The sequence below is a fragment of the Opisthorchis viverrini genome, assembly GCF_000715545.1.
Source record: "Opisthorchis viverrini unplaced genomic scaffold opera_v5_48, whole genome shotgun sequence".
NCBI classification, from domain to species: Eukaryota; Metazoa; Platyhelminthes; class Trematoda; order Opisthorchiida; family Opisthorchiidae; genus Opisthorchis; species Opisthorchis viverrini.
The window spans coordinates 218,435-238,783 of NW_008751704.1; the positions used below are offsets into that span (position 1 = coordinate 218,435).

The 20,349-nt window shown below is 43.4% G+C and overlaps 1 protein-coding gene across 1 annotated transcript in view; it reads right to left on the reverse strand.

Annotated features, from left to right (window-relative positions):
- Nucleotides 1-20,349, reverse strand: part of T265_03368 (hypothetical protein) — a gene marked incomplete at both ends in the record, with an annotated part of 43,359 nt that overhangs the window by 14,537 nt on the left and 8,473 nt on the right. Inside the window, 5 exons of the mRNA XM_009167837.1 lie at nucleotides 71-448; nucleotides 6,849-6,983; nucleotides 8,199-8,389; nucleotides 11,121-11,394; nucleotides 14,735-15,071. Of these exons, the coding sequence (XP_009166101.1) occupies nucleotides 71-448; nucleotides 6,849-6,983; nucleotides 8,199-8,389; nucleotides 11,121-11,394; nucleotides 14,735-15,071 (1,315 nt within the window). The remainder of the gene's footprint in view (nucleotides 1-70; nucleotides 449-6,848; nucleotides 6,984-8,198; nucleotides 8,390-11,120; nucleotides 11,395-14,734; nucleotides 15,072-20,349) is intronic.

Here is a 20,349-nt window from a genome sequence, read left to right on the forward strand (position 1 = left end):
TGTTACTACAAGTCAAAACGATTTTATTCGGAAATAGCGTAACTGAAAAGTGTGCACAGTGACAGCCTACCTGCATTGTCTTTCCGTCCATGACCATAGCATCAAGTGTGGTGTGCCCTTCTTCATCCGGAGAATTTCCATAGCCGACACTGTGTATGTCAGGATCTTCTTCTGCTGATGTGCACCCAGCTACTACCGCAGCGATTGCAGTCCCCCACACATGTTTAGACCCAAGAATGGCTGAACCTTGAAGTACTCTCCATGCCGTGTCCGTCGCGTTTGTGAATGGCCATGTGGCCACAACTATAACGGGCGGCTTGCCCTTTGCCGTAATTGCATCGACATTGAAAAGTGATAGGAGATTCCAAACAGTAACGAGCCGACCGAGCATTCCTTTCAAACCACAAATCTCCAGTGGTCCTTTCGACGTCACAGCTAGTGCTCGTAGCTATTAGATCGACCTCGTAACAGTTTTCATCAATGAACAACCGCACTGTTGGTCGCTTATGTAAACAGAACTTCGGATTGGCTGATGTTCAAGGTTAATGGTAAGTCAGCCAAACTAAATCGAAGATCAACTACGTACATGTAATCTGGTTGTTCGGTTGGATGTATACTCCAAGGGTAAAAGGCAGCAATCAAAACAAAAGAAGAGTGCAATGATAGCTACGAATGGACACGTAGCGAGCATCCCTATGACTCTACGTAACGATAAGTACGATAAGGTCAACCCGATAAAAAGTGTGCAATTTGAGTCACATCGAGTCATTAGTGTCGACTGCGATATCCACTGATTAGCTGATAAATCAGGCATTAAAGGAACTGGAGCTCAAGTCGGCTCTATCGATAGAACTGATCGGCAAACATCCTGATAGTTTAGGAACATGGTCGCTCTAGTCGCTGCGTTCTTGCACAGAAACATTCGAATTCGGCGGTGCCTCCGTCTCCGTCTGAGCCTGTCGCTACCTTCTTCCGTAATAAGTGCTTTGAGCCCCTGAGTTGCCTTTGTCTTTTAGGCTGGACATCAGGTTCGTTACAGCGTTGCAAAGAAGTTCAAGGAGACTGCTTTGTGTACGAAACAGATGTTGCTGAATACAACAAACATAAATAACACCCAGCAGACCAACTGCGTTTTTCATCTGTTTGGTGTCTTCCAAGATGTCCCTTGTAGGTTCTCTTGAGTAGTGTGAAGAAAGGTATACGACAAAAGGCGATGACCACATTTTCGTGGAATAAGCCGAACGTAGCATCCCTGGGACGGGGTCAACTCCTAATAAAGCAGTTGCATATGAAGGACCGAGTCCGTGAGGCTGTATTCAGTGGGGCAGTAAGCTCGAAAGGCCAGGTAAGAAGGACATATTATGTGAGGAGAGCTATGGGGAACATTTCAAAATACAAATAACTTTCACAAACAGTATCTACAATCCCTCCGTGTGGCGATATTTGCAGATACGCAACACATGTTAAAGTCAAGAGAGAGGTAAAAGAAGAATGTCATCCTTTCTAAGGATGACTTTTTGTAAGCAAATTTGGAGCAAATTTTCGGATATCCGAGCTATAACAATGGGTGCCTTGTGGGCTCCCAATAAAACGTAGCATCTTCTGTGGATGCACACTGTAAGGTATATTGGCTGAATACACGTGCCTCATAGAAAATTGCCATTTCAATGGAACAGCAAGTATGAATTTCGGAACTGGCGCATTGACGGCGGTTTACCAAGATGGTATGAAAGACTGATCATGAGGTCACATTGTGACTTATCCTGATCAGACTGGGTAACCGCAGCGCGGTTGATGACGGAAAGAACTACCAACTAAGATATCACGCCATATCAGTGTGTAGGTTTTCGCAAGTTTTATTGCGTCAGGCGTGAGCTATACCGTTTTGCTGATGGCTGAGTTATTAAACTGTTGTTGATGAGATCGTGATAAATGAGTAGTACATGGATAACAAATACTGATGATCTTCCTAGGTCACACAGACCAGTACAGTTTTAGTGATGGAAAAGAATGCAGTCGCGACACAGTGCGAGTGCAGCGCACATGTGCAAAGTTTAATGTCACCATTTTAGTGAACTAAGGCCTGAATTGAAGCCACTGGGTAAAAATACCATGCACAATGGTCCTTTCACGAGGAAAGATGCGAATCCTAGTACAAAAGCACATTTTCAATGTCGGAGAGACTTGGAATCCTGAACCAAACGATATACTGTGTTTTATCCAAGGGGCGAACATACCTTCGGAACAAACAAATTTTTCGTGTTCTCGCGGCGCTTAACTTTCGGTAGGGGGTCATTTTATGTTTATTAACGGGTCTTGATCCACACTCGTTTCATTTGCTTACCTAAAGACTAGCGGGTGATCAGTGGCCTTTCCAGAGAAGATGCATTACCTAACTCGGTCCATAGACGAAAAAATCCACTTTTTTTCTACAAAAAATCACTAGAAACAACTTACATTATTATGAATTCCAGCTTTAGCAGTTTATCTTTCCAAAGTTGACGACAACCCATCTATTAAAGCTGAAGGTCAGTAACCAATGAAAAGTGCATCAGGATGGAAAACAGTTTCAATCGATTGTTTTGCGCAATACTCAGTAATGTTCATCCAAGTTTGTTGTCTGCACTAGCGCGACTGAATCGCTATCAATAGAGAATTCCTTAGTTAGGACGATTTCACTATCATTTATGTCATTTTCTAACCTGTCTCAGATGTGGTTGGCAAAAGGACGCATCCGTTCAAAGGCATTTCTCCTCAGACGAGATATTGGTCCGAACGCTGCATGTGACCTGGCCAAGCCAAAACTGAACCGGCATTTTGTGGTAACAGATGCATGGTGCAGTTCGACACTATGACCAGTGACCCACAATCTGATCCAATCGATTGGTCGATTCCTGTCTACTGTCCTTAATAAGCACTTCTTTATCGACCGACTCATTTGAACCCATGCACTTACGATTCCGATTACAGGACAACTGACTGTGTTAAATCAACTCTGTGGCCGAACTGTTCAGCCTCCACAGCCACGCCGATGTTACCGAATTCTGTGTTCCAATAGAGATCATATGCAAAAAATAAGATAACAAGCGTCCACCACGGTTGTGAATCGTACGATTCCACAGTCAAGAGCCTAGTTCCATTCCGTGGAGCGAAATGTGTTGCCGGTTAGGGAACAGAAGGTCAAGGTTAGCGGTACGTGACGGACGTCTTTATACATTTCATTTCTTACTCTGCTCTTAAATCTGTGAGCCCAACTGAGTGTGTAACATTTGTCTGCACACAATTACTGCAAACGGTGGAAGTCATGCAAGAAGCTAAGTGGGGGGTGTAGGACTGATAGTGCTCAGTAAAACATGCGATGATGCAGTCAAATAAACCGTATCACGTGGTCCTCGTTAAGCAGGAAAGCTGAATTCGATCAGCAACTCTAGGCACTAACGAGGTGAACGAGAAAACAGACGTGTGATTGCATACTTCTTTCTTTGGAAGGCAAAAACGCTGAGACCGAAGAGTGGCGCCTGAGAGGGTGATAGTCCATTTTATTGTTTTTCCCACGCCATCGGCGGGTTCCATTATCCTGGAGAACAAGGCCGTACATCTGTACACAGTTCCGTAAGTCGATCTTGTCCATAAATTATTTTAAACACGCCAAGCTATGAGCAAAGATCTAGTCCGTCGATGCACTTTCTCCATCTGCCTGAAAAGGATGCCTATAAAAAGAAACGGGTTTTGGTCCATTGAAATGCAGTTCAGTACTGAATCCCTTCTAAATGATGCCGTCTTGCAGAAGTCAGTTATGGATAAACGCATTCCATTTCTTGTGCTAAACCGGCCCCCAAGAATGTTTCTGAACACTGACAACGTGGGGCTATTCTCTTTCCAGAAATAACTCAATGATGTATGGAGAGAGCGATGGTGAGACTGCCGCGTTTGGGAACGGAATCACTACCAACTGAAGTCATGAGTGCTTCAAAGTTTGGGGTCTCAAGCTGTCACCAAAACCTAGCTCGGATACAATCAGAAAGAAGAATTCTTATTTCTCAAACTAAATTATTCACACTACGTTCAACTGTCTCGTTTCGCTGCGAGTGCGCCACAACGGTAGACACAAAGGAAACATATTATCAGAAAAAATGCATTTGAAGACGTAACATCAGAAACTATAATTGAGGATAGTCCAGAAGCATGAGACAAAGGGCTGAAAAAGGACAAACATAAACCGAAGGATTCGTACATGCAGTAGATAAGGTTGGCTGAGAAAACAGACAGTAGTTTCACTTATTATTCGAAAAACTAGTCCCATCAAAACGATTAAGTGGAATCATTCGGAAAAAGAACTGGGTGGTATATGTAAGACTTGGGTTTTGTCTCCCGATGTGTTTGTGCGTAGGTTGATGTGAAATTTCTCGATTCCGACGCAGGCAGCGCCATATTCTCCGTTGATGTTAAGGGCGACCAAGGCACCACGCCAGGGCAGAGCCTACAAAGAACCCAAAGCCAAACTTCTTCGGTCACTAGCGTTCTAATCTTTCTAAGCCAGCTAATAACGAATAGCTAAGTTGATTAAGCAAGACATTAATCGGTCAAGCAAGTCGCCCACATCGAGAGGATACATCATTTGTGTATGCGTCAGGTCAGTGGATGCATGCCCGCTAAGTCTAGGGTGAAAATCTCAGTGAATTATCTCCTGGACATTCTATGAACTTAGATTGAAACTGTACGCTGACAGTAGAGAAGCAGTACAATATCATTGTTGTATTATGTGACAGTTCGCTATTTATCGCAGTTTCAGAAAACTGGTAAAACTTCATAAACTGTTAGTAAACCAAATCAAATCGCATCGAACGACAAGGAGGATTCAGTTGTCCAACCGACCACAGTAGCACAGACGCATACATCAAACACCACATGACCAACATGCTAAGGGACAATAAAAACATCTTACGCATGGTTGAACCCCAAAAGTTGGATAAGACTCTCGTAACACCAAACAACTGTTTGGTAATTGATCAGGTGGCTGTTGATCTGTTCGCCGAGCTTGGCAATTGGTTTGCAAACGTTTCGCCACCATTCGAGGAGACATCTTCAGTGCGCTGTTGGTTGGGTAGTTCCTCTCTTCGTGCGTGCGTTTATATAGTCTACAAAGAGCAGCCTTTGCGCTGTAACCTGGTTCATCGCCGAGATCGCAATGCAAAAACTGGAGAGGACCGTGTTGCCGGACATCAACCCGAAGCTTTGGGTACGTTATGTAGACAACACCTTTGTCATCAGCAAGAAGAGAGAACTACAACGAGCAATTCAATTGATAAACAGTGTCTCCGATGACATCAAGTTCACGATGGAAGAAGAAAACAACAACAAGCTGGCGGTTTTAGATGTCCTCGTCACAAGGTTGCCGAGTGGACAAATGCAAACGGAAGTCTACAGAAAAGCTACTCACACGGATCAAATTCTGAGCTACCACAGTAACCACCCAAACTGCCACAAACAGAGCTGCATCCGGACACTATTCAAGCGAATTGGAACACACCGCAACACAGTAGAATCTAAAGTAAAAGAAGAGAAACGCCTGTACAGAATCTTTCAAAGGAACGGTTACCCAAGGAATTTCGTCTGGAGATCTCTGAGAAAATGCAATTCAACCAACGCGACAACCAGAAACACAAGCAAAACAATCACATTACCATATATCAAAAACATTTCGGAGATGACCGCCAGGATATTACAACAGCATGCCATAAAAGTGGCCCACAGACCGACTGACACGCTGCGAAGAGTACTATCAAAACCAAAGGGGACACTTAATGCAATGGAAAAGACAAACGTAATCTACAAAATTCAATGCAACGATTGTGAAAAACACTAAGTGGGACAAACAGGGAGGAAACTGTCAACCAGAATCACCGAACACAAGCTCGCCACCAAGAGACATGACCAACTCTCTCTCATCTCTGCACACGAAGATGGGGAAGGACACCATTTCGATTGGAATAACGTCAGAATACTGGGCCAAGCAAGAACAAAGAAAGAACGCGAGTTCATGGAGGCGTGGTACTCCACTGGTGGAGCAATAAACAGGCACATTGAGATTGATCCTGCCTACCAGCCTCTGAGGACAAAGGAAATCCAGAACCACAGAACCCGAGGCCGGACAAGGACTCAAAGAAGAAATCAATAGAACAGCAGGCTACTAAAAATAGGAGGCACGCCACAAACCAACAGAGAAGCCGACCACGACGCAATACAGATCAAGAACGGGCCAATCAGAATCCAGGTTACAGCGCAAAGACTGCTCTCTGTAGACTATATAAACGCAGGCACGAAGAGAGGAACTACCCAACCAACAGCGCACTGAAGATGCCTCCTCGAATGGTGACGAAACGTTTGCAAATCAATTGCCAAGCTCGGCGAACAGATCAACAGCCACCTGATCAATTACCAACCAATACACCCGAACTACCAATATTCCAACACATTACCACCAAACAACTGTGCTCTGTTTCAACTGATTCGATCAACTGACCATAAAACAGGCATCAGCGACCTGACTTGCAAAAACGATGGACTGGAGGCTCATTGACCAATTCGTCGAGGGTCGGGTAAAACAGCAAGACGAACGGCTAAGCTCTACACAAAGTCTGGAATGGCTCCGCGTTGATACGAGCCTCTAGTGGCATTACCATGGAACTTCCCACGAGAAGAAAGGTATGGCAAAGGCTATTTCAAGCGGACTAACTGATCCCTCAGAAAGTAGACTAGATTGGACCAACATAGTAAACGACACACACAAATGCGACTAATTACACAAAAGAGTAATCCCGAAATCTATATACAGCAGAATAACTGACATGCTTCACACTTTGTAGGCTTTTCACACAAGCCTCTGTTGGGTTGAGCCCTTGACGCATATGTTGCACGACTTGAAATGTTAGCAGGAATCTCATCATGACATCACCATCGCCTGTGCCAACAGCTCCGCCAACCTGTGGAATGACGGTAAAGTGGAGGAGATAAATGTGCTAGGAGTCACACAGCTTAAGATATTGAGTCTAAAGCCCAAGAAACTAATGAGCATGAATAAGAAGCAGCTGGGCCTCGTCTCTCCTTTCTTGGAAGGGGGAAGAAATTCAGCCGTACTAAAGAGGAAATCGTAATTCAAAAGAACTGACAGTTGATCATCTGAACTCTCGTGGCCCTATTCACAGCCAAATCGTCCTATTAGTGAGTGGTGGTTACAAAGACGGTTTCATGATAATCGAGGTCCCGTACCGGATTATAACGATATCATTCAAAATTCAAGCACAAATGAATCATGCGATGTATGGTTTGAAGTCAGATAGTGCATAACAGTAAACTGCTTTCCTGCCGTTAGAAAAATATAATCTGTGAAACAAAAGCAAGTGGTATCTTCAGAATTATATCTGGATTTAAAAACATCAGTACAAAATCACTGGTGATGCAGTCGGACAAAGCCATCTCCCCAATAAAGCCTCAATAAGCTCATCACGGAGACAAAGGCGGTGACTTCACTTGAGTGTAAAAGGTAGGTTTTGGTCGACCGGGAACACTTCAATGGGTCTTATAAGGACATTCTTGAAGAAGTATCTGAAGGGTTACCCTCAGGGGACTACTGAATAGGTCAATTGATTGAGCTAAATGTTCAGCAAAACTTCGGTTTTCCTGTTATTCCCAAGAAATAATTGGAGTGAGTCTCGAGAAACATGGGGTAATGTGCATTTGAAAGTCTTCTCTAATTTGCCTACAGAGTGAGAGCTAGAGAAAACCCGCATTCTGCTTTCATCACCCAGAAAATTACAAACCCGAGTGGAAAACTGGGTCACAAATGGGACAACCTACAATGCACGCGGTTAACAGTACAAAAACCGTTGTGTAAACTTTCGGGAGGAGCCATTGTGCTAGCCTGTTAGAGGTATCATGGAATCCTCAAAATGTTGTGCCGAACTGTGATGCGCTCCACGCGTTAGTATTGAGGCGATCGAAAAAGGACGAGCCGACAGAACTGCAAACGGTGTGGAAGGGCAGCGGAATAGACTTGAAATGAACTGGAATAAGTTAAAAGCCAGCTAATTAAACCTGAGACTAAGTGTAACGCAGGCGGAGATCCATCTGCAAGTTGGCACAACCACAACGATGAGTTTAGGATCCCAGGAAAGTAGAAAAGGTTCGCATAAACTCACATCGTTATCCACATATCCACCAGCCCCAGGGATCGGTGAATCACCAACTCGACCGGGGATCTTATGAACAGCACCACTGGTGGAAACACCAACAGCCATTGAACCATAGCGATCAAGGGCGATCATGCCGATTGTGTCATGGTGATCTTCATCAATCAGGTTGCCTTCTCTAGGTTGTGTTTGGTGATAACCTGGGAGAACAGGCATGGTTTAAGGAGCATGTTCTGCTACAACGGGTCATTACATTATGTAAACCTAGTGCACTTTTGAGACCAGAAACGTTAGAGTGAGTTTTTCTTACTCCTCGCATGATGCACACAATATAGTTCTATAGCAACCCAAAGCCTGAATCGAGTAGGAATAAGGCTTTGGAACTGAGGTCCCACTTTCCAAATTTACGACCAGTGGGCAGCAGTGACAAAGCCATGAGTTACCATGGGGGTTCATTTACCTATCACCAAGCCTACCAACGAAATATGACAGCAGCCATGAAAAAGGCTCGCGGAGTTACCTAGCAAAAGTACTCAAATGAACCTGGCCCGCACAGCAACAGGGCCCAAGCGACTGTTAGTGACACGCACTTTATCTGAGGCTGAATATGCCGTGAACACGAAGTACATGACCATAATCAATAAATATCACCGCAGAAACCAAAATCCTCAACATTGTTTTCTGTCCTATTCACACTAAGAATGGTTGATTATTCCCTTCAACACTAGAATAGGTTTCTGTGACCCTCAGAAACAAAAGTATGGGTGAATACAGCAGTACAGTGATGCCCAACGGCAGTCCAGTTGACTATGTCCGTAGGAAACAAATAAGAACGAAAGAATTTGTTCCAGCAAGAGCATTAGACAGAAATGGGAAGCGCAACTAGTTTCCAGCTTGCTTTCGAATAGACGAACGAGCAACTAAAGTCCGAAAACCTATCGGAATCGGGAGGTTTTTCTCTGGGAAACCTGAAAATGTAGCATCTGTTTCACACGGCTTCGTCAGATTCCAGTGCTATGGGCGGAATAGGTATCTGCGAGACCTAATAAATTATTGGAATTAAAAGTATATATTGGCGGGTGACAAAGTGTGATAGACACGCTGTTGACGCTTACATTTTATCTCTGTTAGATATGGGAGGGTTTTCAAATAAGCGAGACGCCTTTGCGAACTCCAATCCTATGTAATGGTCTGGTTCCTCAAACGTCAACATAATTTGACTGGGGTATATGTTGAGCATACCGAAACCTGTGTATGCTTTAGAGATCCTATTCACTGAAAGGTATACGATACGGTATATGGTAATGTATTGTGGACATACCCTCTGTCAACATGAAAGAAAGCAATGATTCCTAGAAAACTCTTGTGTGGTACCGTTTTGGATGGCATCCCACAGCTGCTTGAGATAAAACGTGATGATTGTGACTTATCAGATCACCCTAAAACTGTTGCATATGTACATTATTTGTGCATTTAACTAGTATCAACGGGAGATTTAAACTAGCTAAAAAATGCAGCACTAGTTTACGGTTACCTTCAAATGAACGTGTTAAGATGTTCATCCAACCTGACTACATTGTCTACAAGGAATCGCGATAATACTTCTAATCACTGTTGTAAGTGCTACTCTCCTACAACCTGCATTTTTTCATCGGTTAATTCAACGGGGTGGATCAAGGGGCGCTGAAAAACATCCGCCAATGACGCCATCATCGGTATTCTGAAGTGGTAACTGGACTGTTTATTTTCACTCTCCTGATCAATGAAAGCTATAGTGACCATCCCATCAGAGTATATTCACAGAAATGCTTTTTAGCGTGCGTAGGAGGCTGGATGTTTGGAGTGAGTGAATATCACTTAAAATGCACAGATTCATCGCGAGCTGAAGAACTACCACGGTTGGTTGGTGTGTTCGCCAAAAGAATCAGGAGTTTTTGGTCCCGTTTTTCCCGTCTCGCTGGAAAGTGTAACCTTCAGTAATTATCCGACAGAGACGAATGCGACAACCTTACTTTACTTCACCACAGGTTATTCCAATCTACCGTGCCATTTGATGTCTCACAGGAGGCGAAAAAGCAAGCCCAGGACCAGCACGGAAGTTGCGCGACCATACAATCCTGAGGTCTCTTCTTGGATGTCACCTCGCTTCGACAGCGCCAAAATATCTCTTTTTATCAAAGCTCGCAGGACCAGCCAGCTGAGAGTTAGAGTATGCGCACAGTGAACATGATCACCACTAATTTGTTCAAATTGATCTGATAGGTTCGTAGAAAAAAGATGACTAAATGAGCAATGTACTAGAGGACTGCGGCGCGGAAGTGTTGGAAAGAAATGTTTAGGATCATTAAATGAGTATTCCAAGTAAAAAGCAACATATGCAGAAAGGTGCGCATGAGATGGACACAAACCAATGAGATCCCGCTGCTATAAAGAAGCTACTTTAGAAGCGTATTCCCAGAAGGAAACTATTCACAAGGTTACTGAAAACTCTTCACCCTTCTTAATCCTCATCAGGTTGACCCGAATTTCCGTCAACCTGGTGTGTTCTACTTGAACCCAAATTGTAAAAAATTCAAAAAAATATATACTCACTTGCACACCAGTTTAGTTTTAACGCCGGATTCAGCTGAATCCCAGCCAATCTCGTGTTTATGTCCCGTGCTGCTTGTGTTTTTATTTGTATTTGTGCATTTGAACTTCACAATTCTGCCTAATGCATTTACAGTTGATGATATTTGTTGGCTTCAATGGTGCCCTCCTCAAGTGGCTTCCACAATGAATAACGCGTTCACATTGCTGGGATACATAAAAGCTTTGGCGTGAATTAACACTTGTTCTTGGAATGCTCACATCAAGGTCTATCTAATCCCCGTCAACTTACTACTAAAGTCGAGAATCAGTGGAACGGTAGTAGTGGAGAAAAACACGTACTTTTAAACACTGGTTTATACGGTCCGCCTGATGTTGTTGGATCAGGATCCCATGCACCTGGCTTACGATAGTTTGGCTGGCAGTTGTTAGCACGCCACCTTTGCCACAATTCTTGCGAATCTGGTGTCTCCATAGGCTCGGCAGAAAATCCCCTGGACTTTGCGAATTCCGCTGCTTTCTCGCCAACCAACAGAGTGTGGTAGGTGGAATGGAGGACCTCGCGCGCCACTTGCGTTGCCCTTCGGATATGTGGCAAGCCAGCAACAGCTCCAACCTCGAATGTGAAAAAAACTTTCGGTTTGTGTTGTGTACGAAATATCCAACATCTCTGTTTTTTAAGACAACTGACATATAATTACAGTGCATTTCCGGAGCAAACTTGTAACTAGGTGGAAAATGCCAGCAAAAGTTATCGGAAGAAATTTAAGTTTCCGTTTTGGTACCATAATATGGAAAAATTAACGTACTTGTATGGTAGTTAAGGTAATGGCGCAGTAAGATGCATTGGGCTGGTCTTCATCGCTGCGGAGACGCCATGAGGTGGGTTTCTACTTATGTTTAGTGTTCAAAGACAAAAACCGTCCTGTATCTACGTCAGAATGTAAAACCTGTGTTCCGCCGAAGGAGGCCTGTTCTATGTGCTGTATTGCCTGTAGCTGATCAAGAGCTACAGAGACTGTAAAACGAGGGAGTCATTCAACCAGTCAATCATTCGAAATGGACAGCACCAATTGTGGTAGTCAAAAAGCCTACATGCAAAGTCAGGATATGTTCAGACTTTTCAGCTGGTCTTAACGCGACACTAGAGGATCATCAATACCCGGTGCCGTTTCCAGATGAATTGTTTTCCAAGCTGAACAGTGGAAAATGTTTGGATAAGTTGGATATATCTGATGCTATTTTGCAGGTTGAAGTGTCAGACGACAGTAAGCGCTTACTTACAACCAATACATATTGTTGACTTTTTCAATACAACCGACTATCAGTCGGTGTTAAGTCCGCACTGGCAATATTCCAGCAGCTGATGGACACCATGCTACAGGGACTATCATTCACTGTTGCTAATTTGGACGATATTATCATCATTGGCTCTGACCCAGAGAATCTCCACAAACGTCTCGGTCTCGAATCCAAGACTATGAATTCCGCCTCAGAAGTGAAAAGTGACAATTTTTCATGGATTCCATCAAATACCTCGGATTGATAATCGATCGTCATTGCCGAAGACCGGACCCGGAAAACATAGATGCCAGAAAACTAATGCCTCCACCCAAGGATTTACCTACATTGAGGTCATTCCTGGGACCCGTCAGTCATTATAGTGCTTTTGTGCCAGCAATGCATGATATCCGTGGTCCACAACAGTTAGGCAGTAACACTTAACACTGCTGCCCAGCTTAATAACGCGTTAATAAAGATTGAAGGCCTCCAAAAGGCGACTGAGAAATTCAAGGGACATTTTGTACTACCGGTGAACTGCAATTTCGTATAGTGAAGAGGGAACAGAGAAGTGGGAACTTTCGTCCGGTCCGGATCGTGCTTTTTAACCGACGAAATCCAAAGTACATTCAACCGCTCAAAATTTAACCAGATAATCTTATGTCCAGCAGTAAGAAGAGGGAAGAACAACGATCTCGTTGTATACAGCCAAACGAAGCTAACCAAACGACAAGTCGTTTTTCCATGGAGATGTTCACCTCTACCAGTAGCAAGCCGAGCAGTTTCATTTGTTATAATGTGATTGAAGTATGGTAAATCAGGGGAAGTATCATACTCTTGTCCCTGCTATATACGGATTGTAGATACTGGTGGGCTAAAACCGGGTGTTTATCAACGAAACCCTGTCTTGTCTAGGAGATTTATTTGGATGGACCCAGATTTGCTGCGAGCCGAAGTGGATGACGGCTGGCTATTTCGGTGGAAGAACAAGTGATAACAGAGGAAACCTCTGAGTTCGACTAAGCTTGTGTTGGTCGCAGTTGGGCACAGGTGCTGAATTCGAATAAACCGTAAATTTCATAATGTGTTTTCAGTTCAGTTTCATTTTGTGAATCATTTCAATCCAGTACCAGCCGAATGTCTTAAGTCTGGTGAGCACGGTACTAATAAAGGGAGCTGGCAAAGGTAGACTGGTGGAAAATGCATACCAGGCTACATAAATGACCTGGCAGATAAAGACGTGTTCTGTGAGGAACTGGAATGGGGAGTTTCCCTTCAAGGCGGACACGAATGCTACTGTTTTCCCGCCGCCTATGCCCACGCTTAACGAACAATTATTGATGAAATGTGCGTTTAGGATTGTTTTCCAAAGAAAAGCCCTAGGTTAAGATCGTTATGCGGAAGATGGCGAGCTCGTAGTAGTGTGCAGTCCTGCGCAATCATTTATCAGACCTCCTCGAGCTCGGCTGCTGAAGAAGACTATTCAAGCAGTTCCGCTAGTCAAACTCCACTACCATTCTCAGGGTGGTAGAAAGTGCCGTTGGTTGGTCGATGTTTAGGGGCAAATGTAGCCATTTTCCAATCAATATCCACATTAGCCCCATTCGTCTGGATTTATGGACTTATCGCGGCTCTGTTGTCGTCTTCTTCGTTTGACGAAAGTATAGTCTTCAAAAGGTATCTCAGTACTGGTGCTCACAGGGACATATTATTCCCAGAATAGAGTTTGGCTCGATGTGTACGCCAAAAAGGATCTTCGCACGGTGCTTCATTGTTGGAAGGTTCAATGTTTCGCGAACTACTGTAACACCGGAGCTATTCAAGTAATATCAGTGAAGTTAACCATAGAGCTCAGTTGATGTAGTTTTCATTTCCACTGAAGGCGCTAGAAGTTTATTCAGTGTTGTGATGTGAACATTTATTGCAGATTTTCAAGGACAATGCTCAACAGTTCAACCCGTTTACAGATACAACTTCAGTGTGAATTCTTCAAGCCCTTCTCAGCAACCGGTGAAACAAACGGTCGGCAGTGGTATTGTTTACTGTATAAAACCACTGTTTATATAATAATTATCCATAAATCCAAGTCCCATAGACTTTCACAACAAACGTAAAAAGTTAGACATTACCATTCGTCGGGCCCCGACAAATTTCACCAAACATTCTAAACCAATTAGCAAAATAACGTTAGTTTTAGTTCCTGACCAATTACTGCTCATGTAGCTCACCAACCAAGCCTACTTGCTGAGACTCCGTCGGTCTTCTTTAGTCTAGTTTTATGGCTTGAGTTAGAAAGAATTTCGGTGAAGGACTGTCAAGGACTGAGATAAATGCAACAGCAGTCTTGAGATCCTGTCGTCTACAAGCTTATCGTCTTGATACTAAATTTTCAGGTAGTTACTACGAAAGGAGTGTTTTTTGTCGATAGAGTCATTGGTTCCTTTTAATCTGTGTTCATAAACCCTGAGAGGATGAGTGACGATGGCTCTACCTATGATCTGAACTTCTGTTAACGGGTCAGAATGGGTAAAAGTGGTCATAGAAATGAATAAGAGCCTCAATCTCCACAATAGAACAAAAACAGTCAGTAACAGATATTGCGTAAAAGCAGACCAACGTCGGAAGTGAGAATTGCATTGGAAAAGCCGTCTTATTTCGGATAAGAGCTAACTCACCTCCATGGTTCTCCCATCCATCACCATCGCATCCAAAGTTGTATGGCCCTCTTCATCTGGAGAACCACCATAACCGACAGTTTTGATGCTACGATCGTCTTCCGCGACGGTACATCCTTCGACGACGGCATCCAGGGCCATACCAAAAACAGGATTCCCCTGAAAAACACTTTCACTTGTCAAAATCTCCCATGCAGCGTCGGTTGGTTTTGTGAACGGCCATGTGGTGATCACAACCGGATCGACGTACTGAGACGAAGTCATTTCTAAGTGCAGTCTGAACGGGGAGGTTTGTGTATATACGATCGTTGGAACTGGCGTTGCACTCAGCTTGAGACTGGACCAGTAAACGTGACCTACAACGCATAAACATCGGTACCTTTGTGTGCCGTGAATGGTCGGTCATGGCGGCAATTTACAAACAGTCCGAGACTATTCAGGCAAATAGGATAAATCAGTGACGCTACAGCGTCAGACAAAAACAAACGGCCATAGCAATTTACTGGTGAAACCAGGATGATCAATTGTATCTTATACAGTACACGAAAGTTTGATGCTTCCATTATTGTAGATAACAAGACTTCAAGGTGCGAAACTCTTAGAAAGCTGCTGAAAATTAGAAACAGGCGTTTCCAGAAATACCCCAAGCTATTAAGTCTGTTATTGTGATTTAATATTTACTGTAGCATAGGCCCGATTATCCATGATATAAAGTTCAAGCTTGCACCATATTTTTAGTATACAATCACCCTGATAATGAGACTAAGATTCGGACCGAGTTGCTCAGTACGACTATCAAATAATCCGGGTAGGTATGGATTCGTTGTCACGTTGGGTAATGAGCTTTTCAACTGTGTCCTAGGATATCCGTGACCATTTGCCCTTGGCAGGACTCATCAGAAGGGCTTCAGCATTTTTTTCACGTACTGTATGACCAACCGATTTTCTTGTCATCAAAGGTTACAGGTCAATCTATCGCCGAATAGCCACCCCGTGTGTCCATTCCAAAAACGGTTGCACCTTTCAGAGGTCGCGTCATCAACGTGCGATTCGCTCGCAACCGTTTAGATTAGAAAGCCTCATCGCTGATAATCACTTTACCCATTCAGTATTTGGGAAAACAATCTTCTATCTAATTTTCTTTCGACAGAGTGAATTTGTGCCAAGGTGGGTTCAACGAAGGGTACATCAGTTGTGGATATTCCCATCCAGTGACTTCTACAGGCTAAACAGATTAAAAGTTGGACGTGAGCTTACTTAATGCTCTCTAGAATATCTTTGTCGGTTTATCACATCTCCATTTTGATGAACATCATGGGGGTCGTTCTTGAGTAGTCAATTTCTTTCACGTACATTGATCACTCAACCCCGTATCCTCGTTGGCTATTACAGGATCTTTTCTGAACGTTCACGACGTTCAGTATTTTTAAGTCGCATTAAAACAGGTATCTGAACAATGTTTCAGCACCGGTCGCATGAAGCAGGTAGATTCAGCTCAGACTCAGTTTAGGTTCCAGTTCACACCAACTTGATTTGCAACAATATTTATCAGTAAATGGGTTCAATTCGACGTTCAGTTGGTGAAAATCAAGAGTATGCTCGCATGACGTGTACCACCAAAAGCGAAACCGACAACGGTCTATCCAGACGTCTTCGTCGATTTTGCAATTTGTGTTGTGTCAATAAAGTATAATTTGGTCACTATCAACAAAATGGGGATCAAGCATGATGTGACATACAGACAGAGGGTTGCGAGACACGGACGGGTGTTGTGGTATGACTAGCAGCGACGGCGGGAGCCTAAATCACTACAGTGGATACTTAAGCATATAACCAATCATTATATCATTTCGATGATCCACATTCCGAATATGAAGCGTGTATGTCCAAAAAAATATTCAGAATGGTCGAGTAGTAGCATGAGCAGACTTTGACATGGATCCATTCCATAATTTGAAGCAGACTACTACCATAGAGAACTGTCTTATCCCTGTTGGGAACAATCGGTAGTGCCTGTCGCACGAACTTCTCTATGCATCCATAAGATACGCACTGTTGATGATTTCCAACAAGGGTGAAACAGCTGTAACCTGCTTATCGCCTTTTCATAATGGATTGACTTCACTTGGAGGATTAAATGTCGGTTAAAATACCCAAAGTATTCGAGGACAACAAGGGGAACTTTACACACAATATCTGGTCACAATAAAACATCTTATGCAACCGGTTTTACTCCCAAATAATGTTCTAACTTGGAAATAGTCCCAATGAAGAAATTCATCGTCTCGCTTGTTAAAAATACGATAACCGTTTCGGTTAAACTGAGCTCAGCTGATCGTATATACTCAGGTGGATAAAATGCAGTTGAAATATTGGTGTACCAATAGGAAAAGTCTCCTTTTACAGAGTGCTGTTAAGCAATAGCGGAAGTGAAACTCCTACGTTGAACCGAGAATAAAGAGTAAGGTCGTTCCCAATAGGTAATGTTGAGCTTTATCGCAAGCTATTGCTATGCCAGGCAACTCCACTCAATTTCCACACAATCTGCAGCTGAATACGTACATACAGGATTTTAGTAATTTTTGGGCCATATGAAGGGAAATAGGTTGGGTGCTTTGTCCGGATTACTCATGAGGAAATACCCGTTAGAGCACCAGCAAATAGGACTGACGTATTCAGTCCAACGTTTCTTCTTCATCAAGGGGAGCTGGGCAAAAATCAGATCAGAGAGAACAAGGAAGCCAGTTAGCATATAATCATCACGNAAGGGCTCCTCGGGATACCAAGTAGTTATCTTTGTGGGTGTTTGATGTAATTGGAGGAAGCAACGGAAACGACCCCGAAGGCGGTCTACGATTTGCATGAATGGTTGATCACTAAGCAGCTCCGCTTGCTCTGTATGCATTCTTCATCACCATTCAGCGCGTGAGCTAAGTACTGAATTACGAAAAGCTAGAGACGACGTGCGAACGAAGCGGCATAAAAGAGGGTCACTTGCAGTGCTGCATACGAAACAGCCATTGTTCTCAAGTTTTACAGTCATTGTGCGGGGCTCACATGCTCAGTGGTGGCGATAAACGCGGATCGACCACTTGCACAGGTTTATCGGTCAGACCAGTGAAACTAACCGTAGAATTTCATTCAGATTGCTTCCGTCCGTTTGCCAGAGTTAGCAGTGAATTGTGACTCAAGTTTGGCCCTGTCTCAAGCACAGTATGCATATGAAGATTGCGTGCCTTACTGGGTGATTCACTGGTTCCTCTTGATCCGATTTCTTTCCCTTTTCCGTTTATTCTGCTTGATAAGGGTGACGCTCGGTCACTGAAACTCTGGACTAAAAACATCAGTTCCATCTGACGGATCCTGTGTTCTTTCGCTTTTCTACCCAAAACGGAATTTTTCAATCTTAAGCCCCGAAGGCCTAATGAAATCCGTCCGGAAGGTATTACTCAAGTATGGCCAAAAGGAAATCAAACCTTAGAGCCTAATCTCACTGTCCGGTATTAGTGGCGAAGGCCTCGAAATCATCCATTTTAGTTCTGATTAGGAGCTGTTACAATGAGAGGAATCATCTTCCGACATAGGTATAAACTTTAGAAAGTGTAAAATATGTCTCCTATTTGGAGGTGATCTATGTGGGGGGAGGGCAGATTCCCTTGCGTACGATGTTCATCTTGCTTCGTTCTATTTGATTTGTTTCCACATTTATTTGGTGCCACGTGGAAAAGCTCTTTTCTGCACAGACCCAAGCCTTTGTTAGTATGATCATAAAGAAAATCGCTGAAGGAATACAGACTCTTAGGACTTAACAGAAATCTCCAGATTAGAAATAGAGCGTTGCAAACGGGTAATGGATGGCGATGGTTCTTAAGTCATTGGTGCACATGACCGTGAGCTTTCTACAGACTACATACTACTACTATTTGTCATTTATTTTTGAAGAGCATGGTCACAAACAAAAAGTGAATGCAAGCGACGAATGAGAAAGGGTTACAGGAGAATGTGAGATAAAAAAGAGAAACGTCTCGTTCGGATTCATGCCACCAACACTTCCAGTCAGATTAGATGAATCTGAACGTACGGAAAAATTCTGGTATGGAAACACGCGTCTAAAGACCAACAACCGAAGAAAGGACAATGTTGAATGCTCTTCAGGGCGCCAGAAACTCTTGGCAGGCATTGATAAGAGCAGCAAGGTGCGTCACTTTTCACCCTGAACTTACACCACCATGTAACAGTGGCATCAAAAAGTGGGGAAATGTTTCCAGCGCACGCAACAGCCATCAGTAGAATAAGCTATGACTACTAAAAAAATTCTGGGACAAGTCAAGCGGTCTACTCTGCCAAACGAACAGCGGCTGGACATGTCCTTTACAGGGTTTCAAGAGGAAATTTTTCGGAAAAATGAACCGTCCCTTATAGGTTGATCCTTGTTCCAAGACTGATAGTAGATAATGCACGACCTGCACTTTGTATCGTAACATAAATTAACCATGCACAAGCCTTAGAGTGCCAAAAATCAGAGCAGACTAGTCTGTGGAAGAGAAGTATTCTGGAAAGCACCCCTCAGATTTTGGCTTATGCGGCCATTTTCAACAGGCCTAAATCCTATAATTGAACTAAAATTCCCTCAGGAGCCGTCTATCAGATGCGTATTTTAGGCTCAGGCTATTCAAAGTGGTATCCTGGCAAAAATGCAATTAATATTCATTATGGCTCAGAGTTATCTACAAAATCCAAAAAATTCATCCAAGATGCAAACATATTTAGAGCAAACAGAAATGGGGAAACCACGTAACGGAAATGATTTTCGTTTACTTTGCAACACGAAACACCGGCTGTCCCAGTAACTTGGTAGCTTTGTGATAAGGCATCGTACAATTGTACGGCCCTGAAAACGGGCAAATCGATTCGCCATCTGAAAGGTTCAGCGTCATAAACATCGTAAAATTGCACTGGATTCGTACCATGTACGGATTGGCATCGACTGTGTTCAACCATGAGTCGCGTGAGAGAATAACATACCGATTCTCTGTTCACAGCCTTTCGATAAGAATTTCATGGACTGCATGACCCTAACATCTATACTCAAACGAGTTACTGACGTGGTGCATGTTTGTTACTACGGGGCCAAGCAGAATTTCGCTAAGAATGCATTGTCTGGATTCCTGAGGTGATAATTTATTGACCGTTGGCTGACACAAAACCGTTAAGGTCTACGGTCTCGTGTATATGTGGAACGTACGGGTCCAAACCCACCATCAGCACCCGTTTCAAAGGAAATCCGAGTGCTGTATCGTAGCCTTTGAGCTCGCTTGTCTTAAAATGCCAATTTTGGAGAACGAAGTCGTGCACCGTTTTGAAACCTGAGATGGTGATAACGGACGATTCAGAACTTCTCGCATATTCGGTTGCCAACCGAAGTCTCAGTAAGGCACATATTCAATTTTCACCCAGTACGTTACACAGCCTTTGGTGAAAACAAGATGTGTCTATGAAATTTCATCAACCTTATGGATGATGAGCTGAATCTGTATAAACTTCATTGATTAATGCCCAATTAGAAGTTATTTCAGAAAGATTTCGTCTTCATTTGGGTTCTTCTAAATTAATCA